General features: G+C 36.6%; 1 protein-coding gene across 3 annotated transcripts in view; it reads left to right on the top strand.

Annotated features, from left to right (window-relative positions):
- The window catches only part of EFEMP1 (EGF containing fibulin extracellular matrix protein 1), a 60,315-nt gene that overhangs the window by 24,927 nt on the left and 14,662 nt on the right, over positions 1-20,726 (top strand). For all 3 annotated transcript variants that reach the window (XM_036435370.2, XM_045580757.1, XM_036435369.2), the window contains 2 exons: positions 16,520-16,642; positions 20,510-20,629. In XM_036435370.2, coding sequence (XP_036291263.1) covers positions 16,520-16,642; positions 20,510-20,629 — 243 coding nt within the window. The remainder of the gene's footprint in view (positions 1-16,519; positions 16,643-20,509; positions 20,630-20,726) is intronic.

The following is a 20,726-nucleotide window of genomic DNA, read 5'->3' as shown; positions in this document are numbered from 1 at the left end:
TTTCTAACAGGCACATTTATTATTTTTGCATACAAGTGCTTCTCCTGAGTCAAATGATGACTCCAAGTTTCACTTGAGGTAGGGTAAACTATACATAATATTTTTTAACAATATATTCCTTTATAGGTATTACAAAGGTAAACATCAACTTATAAATTTAAAAAATTGTGTAATTTCAGGTTCTGTACCCTGAAATAACCAATTAGGAGTAAAATAAGTACTTAAATTATCTTCTGAACAATCAGCCTTTCTGACTTGCACCATACCCATTAAACTGTAGAATAGTCATTAGTCATAATATGACTGAAGAAATATGGAGCAAGTCTCTAACCATAAACTATGTCTAAACATAGATCTTTAACAACAGTTATTCTTATTTAAACAGGATTAAGACTATGACACTGCAAATATAATGAAGACAACCTGAGCAGAATCATGCTCTTATAACAAGGTTTTTGTAATTATATAGGAAATTATAGTAGGAGGCAATCATCCATAGGCCCACTCTCCCCTATGAGTCCCTTACAATCTAATATACATGTAAGCAATGATCTGGTTGTAAGTACTGGAGAGCAAAAAGTTCTCCTGATCTATTTAGGGGAAATGAATCTTCCAGTTAAAGTTATATTTGTTTAACAATAACAATTTAAACAAAAAGAGGAAAGGCCGTTTGGGATTAGGGGTGAGGCTGGACAGCTAAGCTAATAGATCGAGAATTTAAGAAGATATGAACATATAATTTAGTTTATAGAATAATTCAAGAAAATTTTAACTGGATTTAGATCTCACTTCACTAAGCCACGATGCTGGTTTTTGTTTTGTTGTTTGCTTGTTTGTTTTTGAAGACTTGCCCACAGCTAGAATTTTGCCAAGACTGAGCATCTGGTTTGTCCATTTTTTGATCTATTTAAGTTTCTACTCTGGAACACTTCATAAATAAGTCATGACTAGCCCTAGCCGATTTGGCTCAGTGGATAGAGCATTGGCCTGCAGACTGAAGAGGTCTCTGGTTCCATTCCAGTCAAGGGCACACGCAAGCTTGATCCCTAGTAGAGGACGTGCAGAAGGCAGCCAATCAATGATTCCCTTTCATCATTGATGTTTCTGTCTCTCTCTCCCTCTCCCTTCCTCTCTGAAATTAATAAAAACATATTAATAATAATATATATATTTTAAACACACATGTCATACCTGGGGCCTGAGGAAATGACTTGTCAGTTGTCCGGATTTATTTTCTTATTTTATATTGGATTGGGAATAATGAGATGGGGGAAGAAAATTTTAACATTTGCTTTGTTATTTACAGTTTGGGAGATTGCACAAGACCACAGATTAGGTATGCTAGAGCTGGAACCCTAAACATAATTTCAAGGTGAGAGATTATTCAATAAACCTGATTTGAGTAACAGCAGGTGGTGAGAATACAAGATAGTGCCTGCCCTTAGAGAGTTCCCAGTTTAAGAAGTGGACAGTAATTACAATGTGGCATTTTGAATTCCATTTTAGAGACTTCCCAGAGAAGGTGACACCAGGCTTGTTTTAGGAAGTTGTGGAAATTAGCCTTAACAAACTGGGGGAAGGGAAAAGGAGTGGGGGAGAATCTTCTATGCAGGGGGAACAACATGTGCTAAGGTTATACGTAGAAGACAGAAAAGAAGGGAATGAGTGTTCTATAATATAGAATCTATATGATTCAGTGTGAGGGTAAGCAAGACTCAAATTATGAAGGACCCCTGTATGTCAGGTTACAAAGTTTGGATTTTGCTCTAGCTGTTTTGGCTCAGTGGATAGAGCATCAGTGTGCAGACCAAAGGGTCCTGGGTTTGATTCTGGTCAAGGGCATGTAACTATGGTTGCAGGCTCCTCCCTGGGCAGGGTCTGGGGAGGCAACCAATCCATGTGTTTCTCTCACATTGATGTTTCTCTCTGTGTTTCCTTCTCTCTTCCACTCTCCCTAAAAGTCAATAGGAAAATATCCTAGGGTGAAGATTAACAGAAAAATAAAAATAAATAAAAGTTTGGATTTCATCTTGCAGTTACTAGAAAGGACATAATCTGATTTCCTATGCACCAAGTAAAAGATGCCCTATACCAATTTGAAATATATTTATGTAAATGCAAATGAAGTCCACCCTCTTTGTTCACAAAAGAAGTAAACACATCATTTGCTTTTGAAACTTACTTCTGAATTCTAAATTCGCTGACCCAGTTAGGTAACTTTATTGTAACTAATTAAGACTGGTTTTATTCGCCATTTATAACAATGCTTCCAGTGCATATTAAGTATGGATTTCATTCTACAAATACCACAGCTCTATTTGTAAGCTTAAGTTTTTATCAAATTAATGCCATGGAGAAAATGTCTTAGCTCAGGAAAAACTGTAAAAAAGTCACATCTTAAAAGTCAAAAAGTCTTAAAAGTCAACTCAGCATATAGTGCATCTTTCCAGGCCATTATGATTTTACTCACACAGAATATAACTGTAACTCAAATGATTTTTATTGCTTGGGGTTTGTTCCACCTTAAAATTTGTTCTAAACCTTACTGGGAGACTAGTTTGAAAGTAAAATTGTAACTCAACCTTTGCAGAAGCTGTAAGAAGTTGTACATATCCTCTTTGTTTGGCATAGCATCCCATAATCTTGTAAACATTTTATTGTAGTGACAATATAATTGTATAAATACTAAGGAAGTATGAGTGTTATGCCAGTTTATAATATAACAGTGATAGAATTTATAAATCAAACCTAATGGTACTTTCAATTGGTACTTTCAACAAACCGAGGCTAAAGTATATAAACCACTGATATGTGCCTAGGGTTATCCAGCTACTGGTTTCCTAATGGGGAAAATGAGAATTCAGTAGACTGGGCAAAACTTGTCTAGGACCCTGAGCCAGACAAAGTGCCAGCAGCACCCCTTCATCCTTAAGATGGCTCTAGTTAAGGTGAGGTGGGGAACGAACAGTCATCCAAGACCTCTCCAAGGCAGTTGACTTTCCAGAGCTAGCAAGTTTGCTGCTACACTCTTTATTAACAAAGTTACTTTGTGGATACAGCTGTCCCAGAGATCAGTTGTACAGCTATTTTATGTCCTGATCTTGCATTGGTCAAAGGGACCTGAAAAAAGAAGCACAAAGAAGGTGGGCATGGACTGGACCTTGTACGAGGGGAATCTATTCTGTTAAAAGGGTTGGAGAGAGGCTCGGAGGCAAAGATAGATTAGTGGCAACATGTAGCCTTTCTGATGCGTGGGATCATATAAGATGGCATTGATAAGTTGCAATCTAAGGAAGAGACTAGCTTTTACATGAAACCACTTCCTTCGTTGCAGTGAGGTTCAAACCGATCATACAGGACCTCCTGCATTTTATTGATATCTACTTGCATAATCACAAGATTAGCTGGCAGGTGTTGGAGTCCTGAGGGCCTGGACAGCGGCCCAGCCTCACTGAGGAGATGAAGATGGCAGGGGCAGCCTTGCTGAGCTCCCAGTGGTGGGGGGTGCACTGAAGAGCCACAGTGTTGAGCATGAAACAGTACTTACAAATCACTGCTGAAGCACTCAAGGCCTACAGATCAGGAGGAGATGGTCCTAACACTACCTTGGATATGGCAGCAGTCAGAGCAGAGCTCTCAAGTTAAAAAGAATTGTCTATTTGGTTATGGTGAAATTGGGAAAGGGCAAATGCAAAATCTAATAATAAATAGGAAGGAGTCAGAAATGCAGAATGGAGACAGGTAAGTCAACTTAACCACCTGCTGATTTGTCATATTGTCACCATAACCACAGTGTTTTACCTGGGCTTTAAATTATTCCATTTTCTTGTTAATTGTCTCTTATCCTCTTAATATAAGAACAAAAGACTATCATATACACATATATAATTTACCTATGGCTATAAGGAAAGCATTTGGAGAAAGTCATTTAGTGTTCAAAGGAACCAAAAGAATATTTCCCTAATATGCCATGGTTTTATTCTATGACTAGCATAGCATTTAAAAAAACAAAAATTGACTCTAAATCAAATGCTCCTGTATGATAACATTGAATAAATGCTTCATCAGCTACAAATGATGTAGAAACTCCTCAGACTTGTACATTTGAGAAGTCAGGTATCTTGTTTTGTTATCATAGATAGAGTCTAACTCTGAGCCTTGTCCTTATGAACAAACAACCAAAAGTAGTTGTCCTGACTTTCCATGTAGTTATATCCCCACTACATTTGAAAATATTCCCCATCTGTTCTCTGGTTCAGATTTATAATTTCATCACTGCTCAAAATATAATGACCATACTGTCCTTGACATAGTCAATATAATAAGTAAAAATTGCTGCTAAAATTTACATTTTCAGAGCGAAAATTTGTTCACACAAAATATTGTCTCAGAGTTACATAGAGGTTCTAGTTAAAGCTATGTTTGCTAAGTAATCTTTATAAACATTAACACCCCATTGCCATAGTCATTAACTGTCCTCTCACATCACAACATATTATGAAAAGCAAAAGACATTAGATTCTTTTGTTTTGACAGATCTCTTTTGTTTGAAAAGTAACTTTTAAAAAGAAAGGCTGATTTGCTGTTCTTGAAGCCATTCATCTGGAAAATGCCAAAGCACAGGAAATCATTCAATGCTTTGGCATTCCTTCTGACTGGATTTCAGTCTTGATGGACCACATTAAAAATTTGACACTGAGCAAGGAAATGAAGATAAGATGTGTACTTAGAGTAAATAGAAAATTATATTAAGAGCCCTGGCTTTCTACAGTTTTATTGCTTCCTTCTACCTGTATGCAACAGAAGTACCAACCTGATATACACCAACTTATAGTCATTCACAATGTTAAATATAGTTTATTGAGCCCTTCGTGTCAACCAGGTACCATTGGGGTGTGTATTATTTCACAATGACATTATGAGAAGTTTTTGACAGATATGGTGGTGAAACTTGGAAAGGTTAAATAACTTTTCCGGACACATAACTAAAACATGGTATTGCTTGAATTTGAACTGAGACCTATTTGACTCTAAAACCCATGATCTTACTCACTCATCTGTCTTAGTCATACTTTATATCTTCCTGTTAGTGAGTTGCATAAGAAAAAAATTATATTCTGTGGTTCTCAGACTTTCTCAAAAGATTAAAAAGTCCTCCCATAAATTTTAATTCCTGGTATAATAATTCTTGGCATAAGGCTAACAGAAACCTAGCTTAAGCAACTAAAGAAAGATACAATGTCAAATAAAGCAATTTAGACCTTCAAAAGAGTATGCAGTGAGAAAATAGAATGATTATTCTAATTCTGAATGCCATAGAAAGAGATCCAAAGCTGAAGGTCACTGACAAAGGACCTCCTTACACCTATCTGGAAGCCTCAGAGTTATCCACCCACATCAACTACATATGTGCCTGAAGCCAAGGTTTTCACTTTAAGGTTTCCACAAACAAATTATTGCATTTCTAAGGAAAAATGATTCTAGGCTAATTTTAAAATGAACAATGTGTATTGCTCAATTTTTCCATTTTCTTCTAAAATGAAAACTTGGAATATGATAGACTCCACTGATGTGCTTCCTACAGTAATCATTTTAAGCATTTAAAACAGATTTAAGAACATAGATTTTTTTTTTCTTATCTGTGTATAGTAATACCACAAAATTCTCTTAAAGATTGCCTTCGTTTGGCATCTACCTTTAACATGCCAGCTGCATAGCTGGTGGGGGTCCATTTCCTTTTATGCTTTACAGACATAAAAAGCACGTGCAGGTCATCTTTCCCAATGATACTTTTTTTCAGAATTTACGCTGCCAAACAGGCATTAAATTCCTGACAAGTATGTAACCTTACAGGTACAGAGTAGTGCATTTAAACATTCAGAACTTTCTGTTCATCTCACTCTGCTAAAGGAGCCATTTAATCCTGTCCAGAAAAACGAGTCCATTTTAGACCCTCTTTTGAGTCTATAGATTAGAGAGACAAGTCACTGCTGAAAAATGAAAAAGAGAAGAAGATACAGAGACCTATGATCAAGGTCCCCACAAAAACAAGAGCATGTATTCATGTTTCTTCAGATTTAACATTTAAGTTAGGGCAGTGGTTGGCAAACTCATTAGTCAATGGAGCCAAATATCAACAGTACAATGATTGAAATTTTCTTTTGAGAGCCAAAAACCGACCTCTGCTCATGAGCCAAGAAGTTTCAATCCCACTGTACATGTGCACCCCCCGCATGTGGTATTTTGTGGAAGAGCCACACTCAAGAGGCCAAAGAGCCACATGTGGCTTGGGAGCCGCAAATTGCCGACCACTGAGTTAGGGGAAGAGAGAAGAGCCAAATAATGAATACTTTCTACAACAGCAATCAGGTATTCAGCAGAGTGAGTTTTAATTTCAGATTCTTAAAGCTAAGGGAAATCTTTGAGTATATATAGTCCAAATTTGTTTTTGCCACCAATGAAAATGGAAGGTAAAATGCACACAAACTCATTTAAAAGTCCAAAGACCATTTTATATGCTAGCTTAAGAAATCTTTAGAATTGAAACCCTCATGGGGCCCACAATTTTACTAAACAGAATCTTATTTTGTCCCCTATTGCTTTTAGGTACTTGAACTAATACTTAGGTATTTTTTGAATGCTCTGGCTTTACAACACTGAAAGTGCTTTAATACGGAAAGGGGGTGGAGAAGACCTAATAGCCTAAGTGTTTCAAACACAATTTATCAGCAAATTAAATTCAAGAATGCATGACAATCCGTGAATAACTTAGGAAAAATGGTTACTATAGTATCATTTGGGTGGGGGGGAAACTTATTTGGTATAATGTTATAAAAAAGATTTGGGCACAAGTTGATAGTTGTTCACATTTAACATTTTAATTATTGGATAATCTTAAGCCTTGATATGTTGGAGGCTGCAGAGTCTTTCTTCATGAAATTTTCTTAAAATAGAACAAGGAATAATAAGTCTAGGATTTTTGTTTAATTTTGTAAGGTTGCTAATCAATTGACTATTTTTTAATTGAATTTAGTGGGGTAACATTAGTTAATAAAATTATTTAAGTTTCAGATGTATAATTCTATAATATATCATCTGCACACTGCATTGTGTGTTTACCACCCCAAGTCAAATCTCCATTTATGTCCTACTTTTCCTCTTCTCCCTCCCCCTCTGGCAATGACCATACTGTTGTCTGTCTATGAGGTTGAGGTTTTTTTTAATTTTTTTTTTCTTCTTGTTGATTTTTAGAGAGGAATGGTTGGGTGGAGGGAGAGAAAGAGAGAGAGAAACATTGGTGTGAGAGCAAAATATTGATCAGCTGCCTCCTGTACACCTCTTACTATAAATTGAGCCCAAAACCTGGGCATGTGCTCTGACCAGGAATTGAACTAGCAACCTTTTGATGCATAAGATGATGCCCAACCAACTGAGCCATACTGGCCAGGGCATGCGTCTATGGGTTTTTGTTTTTGCTTAACCTTTTCACCTTTTCTTTCACCCAGCCTCCGAATCCCTTCCCTCTGACAGCTGTCAGTCTATTCTCTGTCTCTATGAGGCTGTTCCTATTTTGTTTGTGAGTTTGTTTTGCTCATGAATTTCTACATATAAGTGAAATCATATGGTATCTGTCTTCCTCTGACTAGCTTATTTCACTTAGCGTAATACTAGCCAGGCCCATCCATGATGTCACAAAGGGTAAGATTTCCTTCTTCTTTTTCACAGTTGAGTAGTATTCCACAGCTCTTTTATCCACTCATCTTGGTAGGGTAACATTATGTAGGAGGTTTTCTTTGGGACCCACTGGAGCAGTTTCCTTCATCACCTGAGCTGGGTTCTTTGTGTGGGTTATGTGAGCCTTCTTGTCGTAATTGAGTCTTGATTGTTATTGGCCCATTCATGCCAAGTCTAGCTGGGTGCTTGCACACAGTGTATGAGCTGCTGCTGACCACACAAAGTGAAATTCAACTCAGCAGGTTCTGGTTTTAGTAAGAGCATTTAATCCACTTACTAGTACATATAATGTAACTAGTGATGTAGTTTGGTTTAAACTACCATTTTAGTATTTGCCTTCTATGAATTCAACACATTTTAGTTTCTTTTCTTTTTTTCCTTTCTTGCCTTCTCTCTAAAATGATGGAATATTTTGCATTATTATATTTTCCCTTGTATTAGCTTTGTAGTGTCATACTTTTTTTTTTAAACTATTTCTTTAGTGTTTTCCCTGGAGATTACTTTCACTTGCATCCTTAACTTATCAACATCTAAAGTAAATTAGTAGTTTTGGCACTAGAGATATAAGGACCTTAAACTACTTAAACTCCATTTATCCTCCTGCCAATTAATATGCAGTTATTCTCTGTATTTCCATTCTATACATTTGATAAATTCCCAGAGACCTTACTATTATTGTTTTATGTATTCAGTATTCATTTCAATTTACCTACATATTTATGCTCTCATTGCTTTTCATCATGCTAAAATTTTAAATCAAAAAGAGAAAGGTGGAAATTTGTTGAGTCACCTTCCTCCCCCTTCATTCCACCTCCCTGCTCCATTTGAAATTCAGAAAAGCATAAGAGCCCTGAGACATATGAGAAAACGTTGTACAAAAACATCATAGGTAAGAAGTAATGAAATGGGAAGAAAAATACACACACAAAAAGTAACATGCTCTAAGGGTAAGAGGCACAAAGATATACTGTATTTCAAAGCTTAGGCAGTTAATGATTTAGAGAATTATTGCCAAGTTACACTCAGCAAAGTTAGTAGTATGCCTCAATTTAGTTAGCACAAAAACTGTTTATTGTTCAATGAACAACAAACTGTAATGTAATTGGTCTCATACATTTAGGAGGTCACCAAGCCATGCTTGTTGTAATTGGCACTGCCATAGCCAGGGTCTTATGTGACCTCAAGTGATGATTTGCCTGAAGGAGTAAGCCAGAAATGTGTGTACTTTGGGCTAGAGAGACTGACTAATCTGGCTGTAAGGACTTGGGGAAGGAGGCCAGGAATCAAATCACAGCACTCAGGCGGGCATGGTGGACTCAGTTGAATGTAGTCAGTTTCCATTCAGTTCATCACTTTTCAGGGATTTGAGATGGAGCTGGGAATGGGAAAGGATGGGAGGGTCAATGTGAAGTGGCAGAGTGCCAGGAAAAGGCAATTAAAATGTCAGTACCTAGGCATCCCATAATAAGTTGGGGTCCTAATTCCTCCAAAGGCCAGGTTCATGCTTGTATGAGATGGGCTCAAACTTTCACACTGAGGTTTTTAATTCCTGGTGCTCAACCACCCTGGAACAAAGACTGACGGTGCTACTTGTTTCAAAATACAGTTTAACCTCAAAATTTAGGATCATCTTTTCCCAAACATTTGTTTAATGGATAATTAAGTTTAAGAATAAAAAAGGAAGGTTAGCTGGGTCTGACATTTACAGAGATGCCAGAGAACATTACTGACAATTAACAATTATTTATTCATAGAAAATGTCTTTTCTTTAAGATTCTGAAAGCAATGAGCTTCATTTTGTAGTGTGCAAAAAGACCTGAAGAATGAGAATTAAGGTCTTTGTTTCCTTGATCATTCTCCTGTTTTGCTTGTGATTGATTGGTTCATTTGGTTTGTGTGATGTAGAATACAGATGAGTATGAGTTAATTATATGCATCAGTTTGTTTTCTCCTCCACACTTACAAACCCTACATCTACCCTCAATCATTCTGAACATGAACCCTACCAGCTATAGAGGATACTAGGTAGGAAAGGGTTGATTTGTAGTGCAAATCCATCATCATTGTTGGAAAAAGCAACTGCAAGTACATGTAGCATTTTTCCATATGAGAACAGCATATTTCAAGGTCTTGATAGAACACAGTGCAATGCCAAGGACACTTGACTCACTTTCTAAAACAAAAACATGAACTATCAGGGAGGCTGATATTTGTTGATTTTGGTGATATTTTTGTTTATCATTTAAAGCACACCAAATCATTAACAATCTTTTTTTTGCCAGAACAGATAAGAATCTAGAACTATAAATCTACTGCTGGCTATGGATGAAGACAGTCTTCTTTTGTTACTTAATATCAGTATTTATTTTCTCCACTAGAACTGCTTAGCTTGGGTGAATTCTGGTTGATAATTTCAGAAGGGTGAAAAGCTAACTAGAACTGGGCATTTGGCCCAGATAAATCTGATTCCAGTACTATGAAAGAAGCAGCAAGGGAAATAAAAAGTCTTTGACAAAAATTGTTGATAATTGGCTAAAGAGTGGGGAGGGAAACAGAAGACTTGGAGAGCTATGAATGTTATTCTAACATAGAAGAAAGATGCAAGGGAGGAACCAATGTACTACAGATTAACAACCCTCTCTTTAATTCTAAGAAAAAGTAAATATGTATAACTACAATAAAACTTCTATTCAAAACTCTTAGAAATGAGTTTTTCTGGAGATCTAAAATACAGAGGCAAAATGGAAACTTTGGGTTTGAATTCCTGCTCTGTGTGACCTTGGGCAGGTTACCTCACCAATCTACATTTCACTGACATCCCCCTGCCTCACCCATAAATTGTGAATGATGTAACCACTTATTCCCCAGGGCTCTTATTAGGATTAAGTCAGAAGTCTGTAGATCTGATTTCCTAATCAAATAGTAGGTGTTTAGATATTGCTAAGCATTTATCAATTTTTACACCATTTAATTTTAGAATTTTAACAAATTTGTATAAAATATTAGACATATTTTTTAAAATATATTTTTATTGATTTTTTACAGAGAGGAAAGTAGAGGGATAGAGAGTTAGAAACATCAGTGAGAGAGAGACATCTCTGAGCTGCCTTTTGCACACCCCCTACTGGGGATGTGCCCACAACCAAGGTACATGCCCTTGACCAGAATCGAACCTGGGACCTTTCAGTCCACAGGCCGACGCTCTATCCACTGAGCCAAACCAGTTTCAGCTAGACATCTTCTTAATCATATTTCAATCAACATAATATTCTCAGGTTTTTGTTATCAATAGCCATTAATGAATGAGGCAGCAGTAAAACAGCAATGCCCTCAGTTCCTATTGAGATAGTTCCTACCTTTAAGGACTGTATTGAAAAATAGGATGAATACTTCCAAAAACTATAAGATCTTTACCCAATAAGTTCCCTTTTACTTAAAGGTTTCATAAAGTATGTAGAAAGAGTACCCTCCTGGGAACTAATTTATTGACCTGTCACTTGAAAGGATTAAGACCAATCACTCTGAGCAGATAGGTATCTATCTAAATCACTTAAAAATGTAAAGAAAAAAGAGAAGAAAATAGAAAGAAAAGGAAAGAGCCAGGAGTAAAGTAACTCCGCCTTACAGCAAACATGAATGCTTGACCTTTTCCCCCTACTTTACTTCTATTATGAGATTAAATCAGCATGATTGTGGAAAATATAACAAAGTTTTAAATCAACACAGGTCAAGAATTAGCAGCAACTCGAATGTAACCATTACCTTTTCTTTAACCACAGAAGTTCAAGGGACAGTGCCAACAAATAAATATTTCCAAATCATGCATAGCGCCCCACACAGAACTAGTAAAGATACAGTTATTTTACTCTCAGGTTTACAGCCTGGATAAAAAATATGTATATTTTGAATATTCTGAAAGTTTAAAAAAAATCTGTGAACTATCATTATGGATAGACCAAGTCTTTTACAGGTGGAAAAGCAGAAAGAAAAAGAATTGATATTGCTACCATGGCCATGGGTCATATAAGCAGTGGCAGAGTCAAAATAATTTCCATCCCCTTCCTCCTATTTTTGTGCATTCTCATCACTGGGTGATGGTAGTTTATTCCAAAGTAGTTCTGATTCTTTCTTAAGCCTAACAGCAGCAAAAATTAGAAGTCTAATTGGTAATCTACAGCACTTAAGATAGAGAACAGTTTTTCCCATGAAACACACTAAGTGACTTCATGTCGTGGTAAGTTATCAAATTGTGGAAAGAACATTGCAGAAATTAAAATGTTACATAAGAGAGAAAGCAGCATGAGTCAGGGGTTTGGGAAATATGAATCAGAGTAAAGGAAAAGAGCCAAAAACATAGAGAATGAGGGCCTAAGCAGGGACTTCGTGGACACCACAATGACATGGACATAGTTACCTCCATTAACTTTGAGAGAAAACGAAATATGCAGTTGCATAGACTGAGGTCAGTAAGGTAAAGAGGCTAGCAGTGTAAACTGAGCAAAGATCAGGCTATTATTTAAAGCAATGATGGTGCCAAAGTCAGCAAGAGAAGGACCTGCAGTGCTATAAATCACTAGAGGGAGAACATGGGCGCATTTTTGAAAAATGAGGGAATCACCAAATATTCCCATTAGCTATTCTTAATGCATTAGGAGGATGAAATGTGAGTTGATTAATGTGTTGTGATATTTTAGGAAGCACACTATTATTTTGTTCTTTGGTAATGTTTGCATTAGGCTCTGTCTACATGAGCTGCTCATTGTGGTGTTCAATCCAAACTTTAATCCCACCTTTAAGGTCCTGGATTTTGCTCATGACTTGAACTACCATTTTTTTCTCTTTTTTTAGATTCTTTATTGTTTAAAGCACATGTGTCAAACACAAGGCCCGCGGGCCAAATCCGTCCCGCCAGGCCTTGCAATGTGGCCCGCACCGCGCTGTCATCACTGCACTCCGCTGCGTTTCCATCACAATGACAGTTTATGACTGTTGTGTTTTTCTCACAACTTGCCCGGTAACCTATCTTGTAAATGTTTAGTTCCATGAGATAAAATACTGGTCCTACTTTATGTAAACTCTAGACCTTAGTTTTCAGTAATTATGATTCATTCATCCATTTTTAAACAAATATTTATTGAAAACCCACCATATTTCATGCATTCCACTAGGCACTAGAAATACAGAGAGATGGAAACACATAGACCCTATCCTCAAAGAGCCTGGGTCCAGGGAATGTGTTAACTGATGGCCTAAGAACTTAGTGAACTTAACTGTCAAGGATAAATTATAGCTTATAAACAAAGCGTCTCCCCAGAATACTTCTTCAGTTATCAGGAAAATCATGGCTGACCTGAGTACTTTTCCTTTTGAATACAATATTGCTTTTGCCACTACAGATATCCTCACCGTAGAGGGCTTTCATAATCGCATCTGGGGAAGGCATATCTTCTGGTACATCTGAACAAGGATAGATATTTTGCTTTAGGTTTCTGACAAAGATGTCTATTTTAGTAATTTTCTTATACATTAAACTTTCTGACATCTAAGACAAATAGAAATGCAGACAGGAAGAAAAGAGAAGCATAAAAGAGTTTAACAATGTATAGCAATTCTTATATGACTTTGTATTTTCTTATATAATATTCTAAAATGGATTATATGATTTGTGAATATCATAACAATATCTCCAAGTACTATTTTCAAAATAATAAAATTGTTTTATTTAAATAAGCAAATAAATTGGCAGTGCAATTGAGGATAATTCAAAGAAATCCAGTCTCTCTCTCTCTCTCTCTCTCTCTCTCACTCTTTCTCTCTCTCTCTCTCCATTAGATAACCTGCTAAGAACAAAGGAGAGGATAAATAGCCTAAATTTGAGTCAGAGAAGCCATAAATGAAAATGTAGTTAGATCATATACTAACAGATGCAACTCAAGGTGTATGATAAAGCACGCATTCAACTCTTTGGGAATAATGTCACAAAGGGAATTTCACACAGCTGCATTTTATCAAATTTCAGAAGGTTTCTCCTCTGAAAGAATTAAAAGTGAATCCATGTAAACATGTATTAAAAATATTAGTAGTCAATTCTAAGTGAGATGAGTCCTATTGCCATTTTGTTTGTGTGATAGAAAAAGGAAAAGAATGGAGTGGAGGCAGTGATATTTTACTTGTTTTTATTAAATTACTTTAATGCACCCAATTTTTTATTAAATAACTAGAGGCCCAGCGCAAGAAATCGTGTAAGATCCAGACCCACCATGCCAGCAGAACCCAGACCCTTGCCACACTAGTGGGACCCAGACCCCCCCACCAGGCTACAAGACCCATCAATGCATCTCCTGGTGACAGGTCATTTGGTCATTTTGGCGATACAACCACTGGCCATTTATAATATAGATACTTCTCAGAGCTAAAAGGACCTGTTCTTAAAGAGAAATAGGTCCATGGAGCACAATTCTTATGTTTAAAATTTACTTAATGATATATTTATTCCACTATAAATGTTACCCTATTTATTAAAGAGACAAAACTGAACAAGAGAGTAGGAAAGAAATTGTAGGACATCAGAAGTATAGCAGGGTGGAGACAGTTTTCAGAGAGAAGACTTGGTCACTGGTGAGGCCTCTTTTAGAAAATGCTGCAGCCAGCCAGTCCTTGATCTTCTGCCAGCATGTACTGAGGAAATCTGCCACAACTGAATATCACATTGCAGTATCTCTTAGGGCTGTTATCACTGCAAATGCTGTCAAATGTTCTTGACATAAAACAATAGGAATTCTGTTGTCATCTCTGCATTAGCAAGTCATAAAGTTCTGAAGAAACCTCAGTAGAAATGTTTTCAGCACGTGCATATGGGAAAATAAAAAAATACACAAAAAAAGAACAGATAATTTCAAAGCAAGATTGCTGCACTTTTGCATAGTACCCAAAAAGGATAGAGTTGTAATCAGTGATTTAAAAATAAATATAATAAATTTCAAAATAAAAATAAAAAACAGTAACAAAAATAAATTCACCAAAACTTAAAAACCAGGTTCAAAGAACTATGTAAGTAGATGCTTTAGTAGATCATTATCCAATAACAGCCATATATCTCTCGAGTATTTTTCATCTCCCCTCCCTCATTCTTTTGGAATCTCTCATATCATCATTTCCACACCCAGCTAATTTAAGCCCATATCTGAGAACAACCCACCCTCTTATAACCAGAACTTCCTACATTATTACACTGGATACTCTAAGTGCAGTAAATCTCCTTGGAAATATTAGAAAGATGAATGTAACATTCTTAGCTTCTTAAAGGGAAGGGCAGGAATTGAAGAATAAATTCTAACGATGGCTCATTTTTTTATTATTGATTCTTAGTCCAAAGCACCACCCTGGGTCTACCACAGTGACATTCTAAGACCCCCCCTAAGCTTGTTGCAGTTTTTATACTAAATTTGTCATTAGGGAGTTACAAGGCTGTATTTTTTAGTAATGATACTTAGAGTTTTAAGTTGTTAAAGGATGCTAAAATCACATTTATATTATGTACACACACAGATTCACATCACATTTTGATCCCACAGAAATTTACTGTAAACATGTTCATTATATTATGACTGAGCATTTTTTACTTTTCTAAAACTATAACCTACCTATTGCTTAAGTCACTTTTACTATATTGTTCCAGAACTGAAATATTTGGGGAAAATAAGTATTTTACACTATACCCGCCAATCTGTCCTAAAGAAATATGACCAAATTAAATCCTTTCTTTCTAAAGTTTGAAAACACACACACACACACACACACACACACACACACACACACAAACAGCAACAGGGAATGCATAATATTAAAGTTTGATTTATACCCTGTTATTTGGCAATAGAGACTTGTCGATAGAAATTATTTCAATACAATATGTTGGGTGGAAAAACAGTATCATACAATTTATTTACATTTTAAAAGACAAAACAATAGTATATATTCTAATGGGTGCATAACTGTATACTAAAAGTTTAAAAACATCTCAGGGAAGGATTCATGCCTACCCCAGGACAGTGGTAGGTGGGTGGGTAAAGGTATGAGAATGAAGTAAGGCTTTAGATATATCTGATATGTTTCTTTTCTTTTTTTAAATATAATTTTATTGACTTCAGAGAGGAAGAAGGAGAGAGAGATAGAAACATCAATGATGAGAGAGAATCATTGGCTGGCTGCCTCCTGCACGCCCCCCACTGGAGATCGAGCCCACAACCTGGGCATGTGCCCTTCACCAGAATCGAACTGGGACCCTTCAGCCAAAGCTCTATCCACTGAGCCAACAGCTAGGGCTGTTTCATTTCTTAACAAAATAAAGTGAGCTAAGGCAAGCAGAGCAAAATGTTACCATTTCAAAATGTTACACATTGGCATCTATGAAATTATATTTTTTTTATTCTATTGAGTCTAGAGAGAGGAAGGGAGAGAGAAAAACATTAATGTAAGAGAGAAATCAGTTGCCTCCCATAGGCTCCCCAGGAATTGAACCTGCAACTTTGGTATGCGCCCTGACCAGGAATTGAAATACGTCACATTCTGGAGTACCGGACAACTCTCCAAGCAAGTGAGCTACCTGGCCAGGGCCCACATTATTTTCTGAACACTACAAATAATTTACCATTTTAACAGAGTAATATTTTAAGAATAAAGTAAAAACTCAGTTTATTTAGGAAAAGTATTATAATATTGTGGAGAAAATATTAACATTGTCGCCACCTACTCAAGCCCTTACTATGTTGCGTGTCTTTAACAGATATAGATGAGTGCACTGCAGGGACACACAACTGTAGAACCGACCAAGTCTGCATCAATTTACGTGGCTCCTTCGCCTGTCAGTGCCCTCCAGGCTATCAGAAGCGAGGAGAGCAGTGTGTGGGTAAGTACAATAGTGCAGTAAGCAACACCCTATCTTGAGCAGCATCTTAATTGTTAAACCTCAGGCATTCAAAACAAAGCACTTGTATTTATTTGGAGAATGATAGCCAGCAACTGCTTATCCTTTCATTGAATGCCAATCCATTTTCCACATTCACAAGAACAAACTAGCCTTACAAGTTTAGCATATTCTGGCAATCAAAGTGTTGGTTGCGTGTTAGACTAAGCAAAAGCAGAAATTTGGAATATGAATGAGACCATAAAAGCAACTGAGCAAATAATTTTAAATTATCTATTTGGGGATCATAGCACTTAAACACTGATGATACAGGCTTTGTTCACCGGTTTTATAGCTTATAAGGCAGATGGTGAGGTTCAAGCCCCATCATCACTCTTAACTCACATTGAGGACTTGGGTGAGTTACTGACATTCTCTATCTCACTTTCTCACTGTGTACTACAGAGATAATACTAGCCCCTGTTTCAGAAGCCCATGTATGGGGATGCTGAGAACAGTGCCTGGTCTTGGACTGAATAGCTGTGTGCTATCATTATACAGTGAGTTAACACACTAAGCATTCTTTATGCTGCAGGTGCAGTGCTAGGAATGCAAAGCCAAGTGCAGCATGTACCTCTACTTGAGAGTTCTACTTGAGCTCCCTCCAGGCAGGGCCCAGGTCTGGTTTGTGTTATTACTGTCTTCTTAGTCCCCAAAGAGTGCCCTCCACAGAGATGCCCTCGGCATCCTTTTTGAATGACTGTAAGAACACAGTGTGGGGAGGCCAACTAGCAAATAAGAGATAAACTAAAGTGTTCTGGGCTTGTTTATGAGGCATGAAGCTTATTAATTGACCCCCTCTGTCCATTGATTTACATACCATCTCTTACCAGAAAAGTGAAGAGTCCTTATTTTCTCTTCGAAACAGAGGATTGGGATGTGGGGTCAGACAACCAGCATCCATTTTCTCAAAAAAAAAAAAAAAAAATGTGAGCTGTTGATGTCAAGATGTCAACACTGAGCTCCTCATGGGCCCCAGTGGAGTTCTGCCTGCCACGGGCTGTTCCTAGATGCTGGGGTTACTGCCCAGCCTCCAAGGAAGGCCCAGGGTTTGCAGTGACTGAAGCTGTGATTTAGGAGAAGATTGTGTGAAAAACTTCATAGACACCAAAGTTTTGCCCAGTGTTTTAGTCAGGAAAATAAACAAAAGCATAAAAAGTAAAGAAAAAGAACTAACCCAAACGATTGTGGGAAGAACCAAAGAGAAAGGAACATATGGTTATAGCTCTTTATGAGATGATAGGAGGAGACATTCTTAAATTCAATCTAATCAGGTGGCATTTCTCCCACCCATAGAACCAATTCTACATTCCTCAACAGAGCATATAAGGTCTTCCTTAACCTGTACTTGCCTAGCTCTGAACACCCTCTCCCATCAAAACAAACAAAAAACTGTCCAACTTTACCCTACTACTTATAATTCCCCACGATACAATACATCACATAGAGTCACACTTTAGTGCCTTTTCATAAGCTCTTTCAGCACCAGGAACATGCACTTTTGGCAAACTCCTATTTAACTCTCAAACCCCAACTCAGGGTAATTTCCTCTGGGAAGATGTCCATGATCCACCCCAATATAGTCACTCCCTCCTCTCTACTCTTAGTATTTTGATGGATCCATTTTGTAAAAATTCTATCTGTTGCAGATTAATTTTTCTACAAACTACAATAATAATGTGATAACATCAAATTGCTATTCCTAAATAACTACTCTAATTTTCTATACTTATTGGTTCCAGTCTGGTCCAAATAGTGCATGGACCAGCAATGGTCAGCAGGCCACACTTTGAGTAGCACAGAGTTCCTTCTGTCCATTATGCAACTTTCTATTTATTATTTTATTTATGTAGTAATCTGTTTTCATGATCACCTTCCATAGCAAATAGGAATAGAACATATGTATATTGATCATCATTATAAACCTGCAGTATTAAACACAATGCTAGCAAATAACAATGGTTTGACGAGTGTTTACTGATTTTAAGACACACATCATTTATTCATCAAATATTTATTGAGGGCTGACTGTGTGCCAGGAACTGTCCTAGGTGCTAGTACATTATGGTGAACAGATTGTACAGAATCACAGCCTTTGTGGAGCTATTAGAAAGTACCATTTATACAAATTAGCTATTGAGACTAGCACCTGGGTATAATACTGGGTACTAGGAAGAATTATGATAAAATTGCTCTTAGTTGGTATGATGTTTCCAATCATTCAACTAATGTTTACTGAGTACCTACTATTGCCAGACCCAGGTATTAAGTATATAGCAGTGAATAGACAAAAAACAAATAAACAACATAATGCAATGTCAAGGCATGTCAACAGCTACAAAGAAATACAAAGCTGTATAGGGGAATAGATAATGCAGAAGAAGCTATTTTATATGGATGTTCATAGATGGTCTTCCTGAGGTGACATTTGAGATACCTAAATAAATGATGTGGGGAAACCAGGTGTATATCATTATCATTTGTTTTAATACTCAAGCTAAATTAAATAGATTTTGCAACTTATCAACAATAGCTCCACTTGTTTATACCCGCTTTGTGTAAGGAAATTTGCCTACATTATGTCATGTAATCCTTCCAACAGTTGTACTATTTCTTACAGAGGAGGAAAAGGGAGCACCAAGAGATTAACACCAAGCTAGTAATTGCCAGAAGACTCAAACTCAGATTACTCTGAGGCCACTTGAGCATAATGCCTTCTACACTATTTGTTATTAAAGTACCAGAAGAGCTCAGCATAATGTTTTGGTTTTGCTTTTTTCTTACAATAAGATAGTATCACTACACAGTCTTAAATTGAGCATGCATAATTGTTAATTTAAATTACACATGCCATGTTGGAGTTGTCACAAGGTGTAGAGTCATGAATCAGTGAAATTTTATTATGCTTCTAAGATGCTAATCCTACTCTGCAAGTTCTCAATTGAGTACTTTATAGTTAGAAATATTTATATGAGAAGGACACGGGTTGGAACGCTTCATCAATGTGTCAGAAGGGCACTTTTGTTTAGCATCCTATTCCTTCCACCATGTTCTTTCATTTGATTCTCACACAAACATCATAAGATACACATAGTAAGCATTACTATCCACATTTTACAAAAGAAAAACCAAGATACTGAATCTTTAAATGACTTCACCAAAGCCACCAACTAAACAGCAGTTTATTCCTTCTTTCTCTTCGTTTTATGTGCATCACTTGAGTCTTCAATAGTTCTTTTATTGTTCATATATATATATATATATATATGTTTGAAGATTTAAAAGCTTATTGTTTATTTCTAATGAAAAAAAGTGAAAAAGAACTATTGAAGACTCAAGTGATGCACATAAAACGAAGAGAAAGAAGGGATAAACTGCTGTTTAGTTGGTGGCTTTGGTGAAGTCATTTAAAGATTCAGTATCTTGGTTTTTCTTTTGTAAAATGTGGATAGTAATGCTTACTATGTGTATCTTATGATGTTTGTGTGAGAATCAAATATATATATATATATATATATATATATATATATATATATGAAATAGTCTTAATTACTTTGCTCTCTTTTATATCTCAAACCACCCAGCCAGGTTTATGAAGTCTTTGTTCTGAACATCTCATTTAACTGCAGATTGCAGACCAAAGTATATTTACCCTAATTAATAATAATGATACTAATAATAATTACTACTCTTAAAATATCTTCTCTAAATAGTTTTTCTAGGTAATTTTTCCTGAGAAGTTGAGAACAAACAGCTGTGGATAATCAATAATATAATTTTCTTTCTGTGTGTGTGTCTCCGGTAACCTAGATATAGATGAATGCGCTATGCCTCCATATTGCCACCAAAGATGTGTGAACACGCCAGGATCATTTTATTGCCAGTGCAGTCCTGGGTTTCAGCTGGCAGCCAACAACTATACCTGCGTGGGTAAGCCTTTTGAGAACCCCCATCCTGACTAACTTTTGACTTAAAAAAAAAAAAATGCCACATTGCAGTTTTCTATGTTCTTGAGTCAACTGGTTTC

This window comes from Pipistrellus kuhlii, unplaced genomic scaffold (assembly GCF_014108245.1).
Source record: "Pipistrellus kuhlii isolate mPipKuh1 unplaced genomic scaffold, mPipKuh1.p scaffold_m20_p_13, whole genome shotgun sequence".
In the NCBI taxonomy this organism is placed as follows: domain Eukaryota; kingdom Metazoa; phylum Chordata; class Mammalia; order Chiroptera; family Vespertilionidae; genus Pipistrellus; species Pipistrellus kuhlii.
This window is presented reverse-complemented; position numbering and strand designations above follow the sequence as displayed.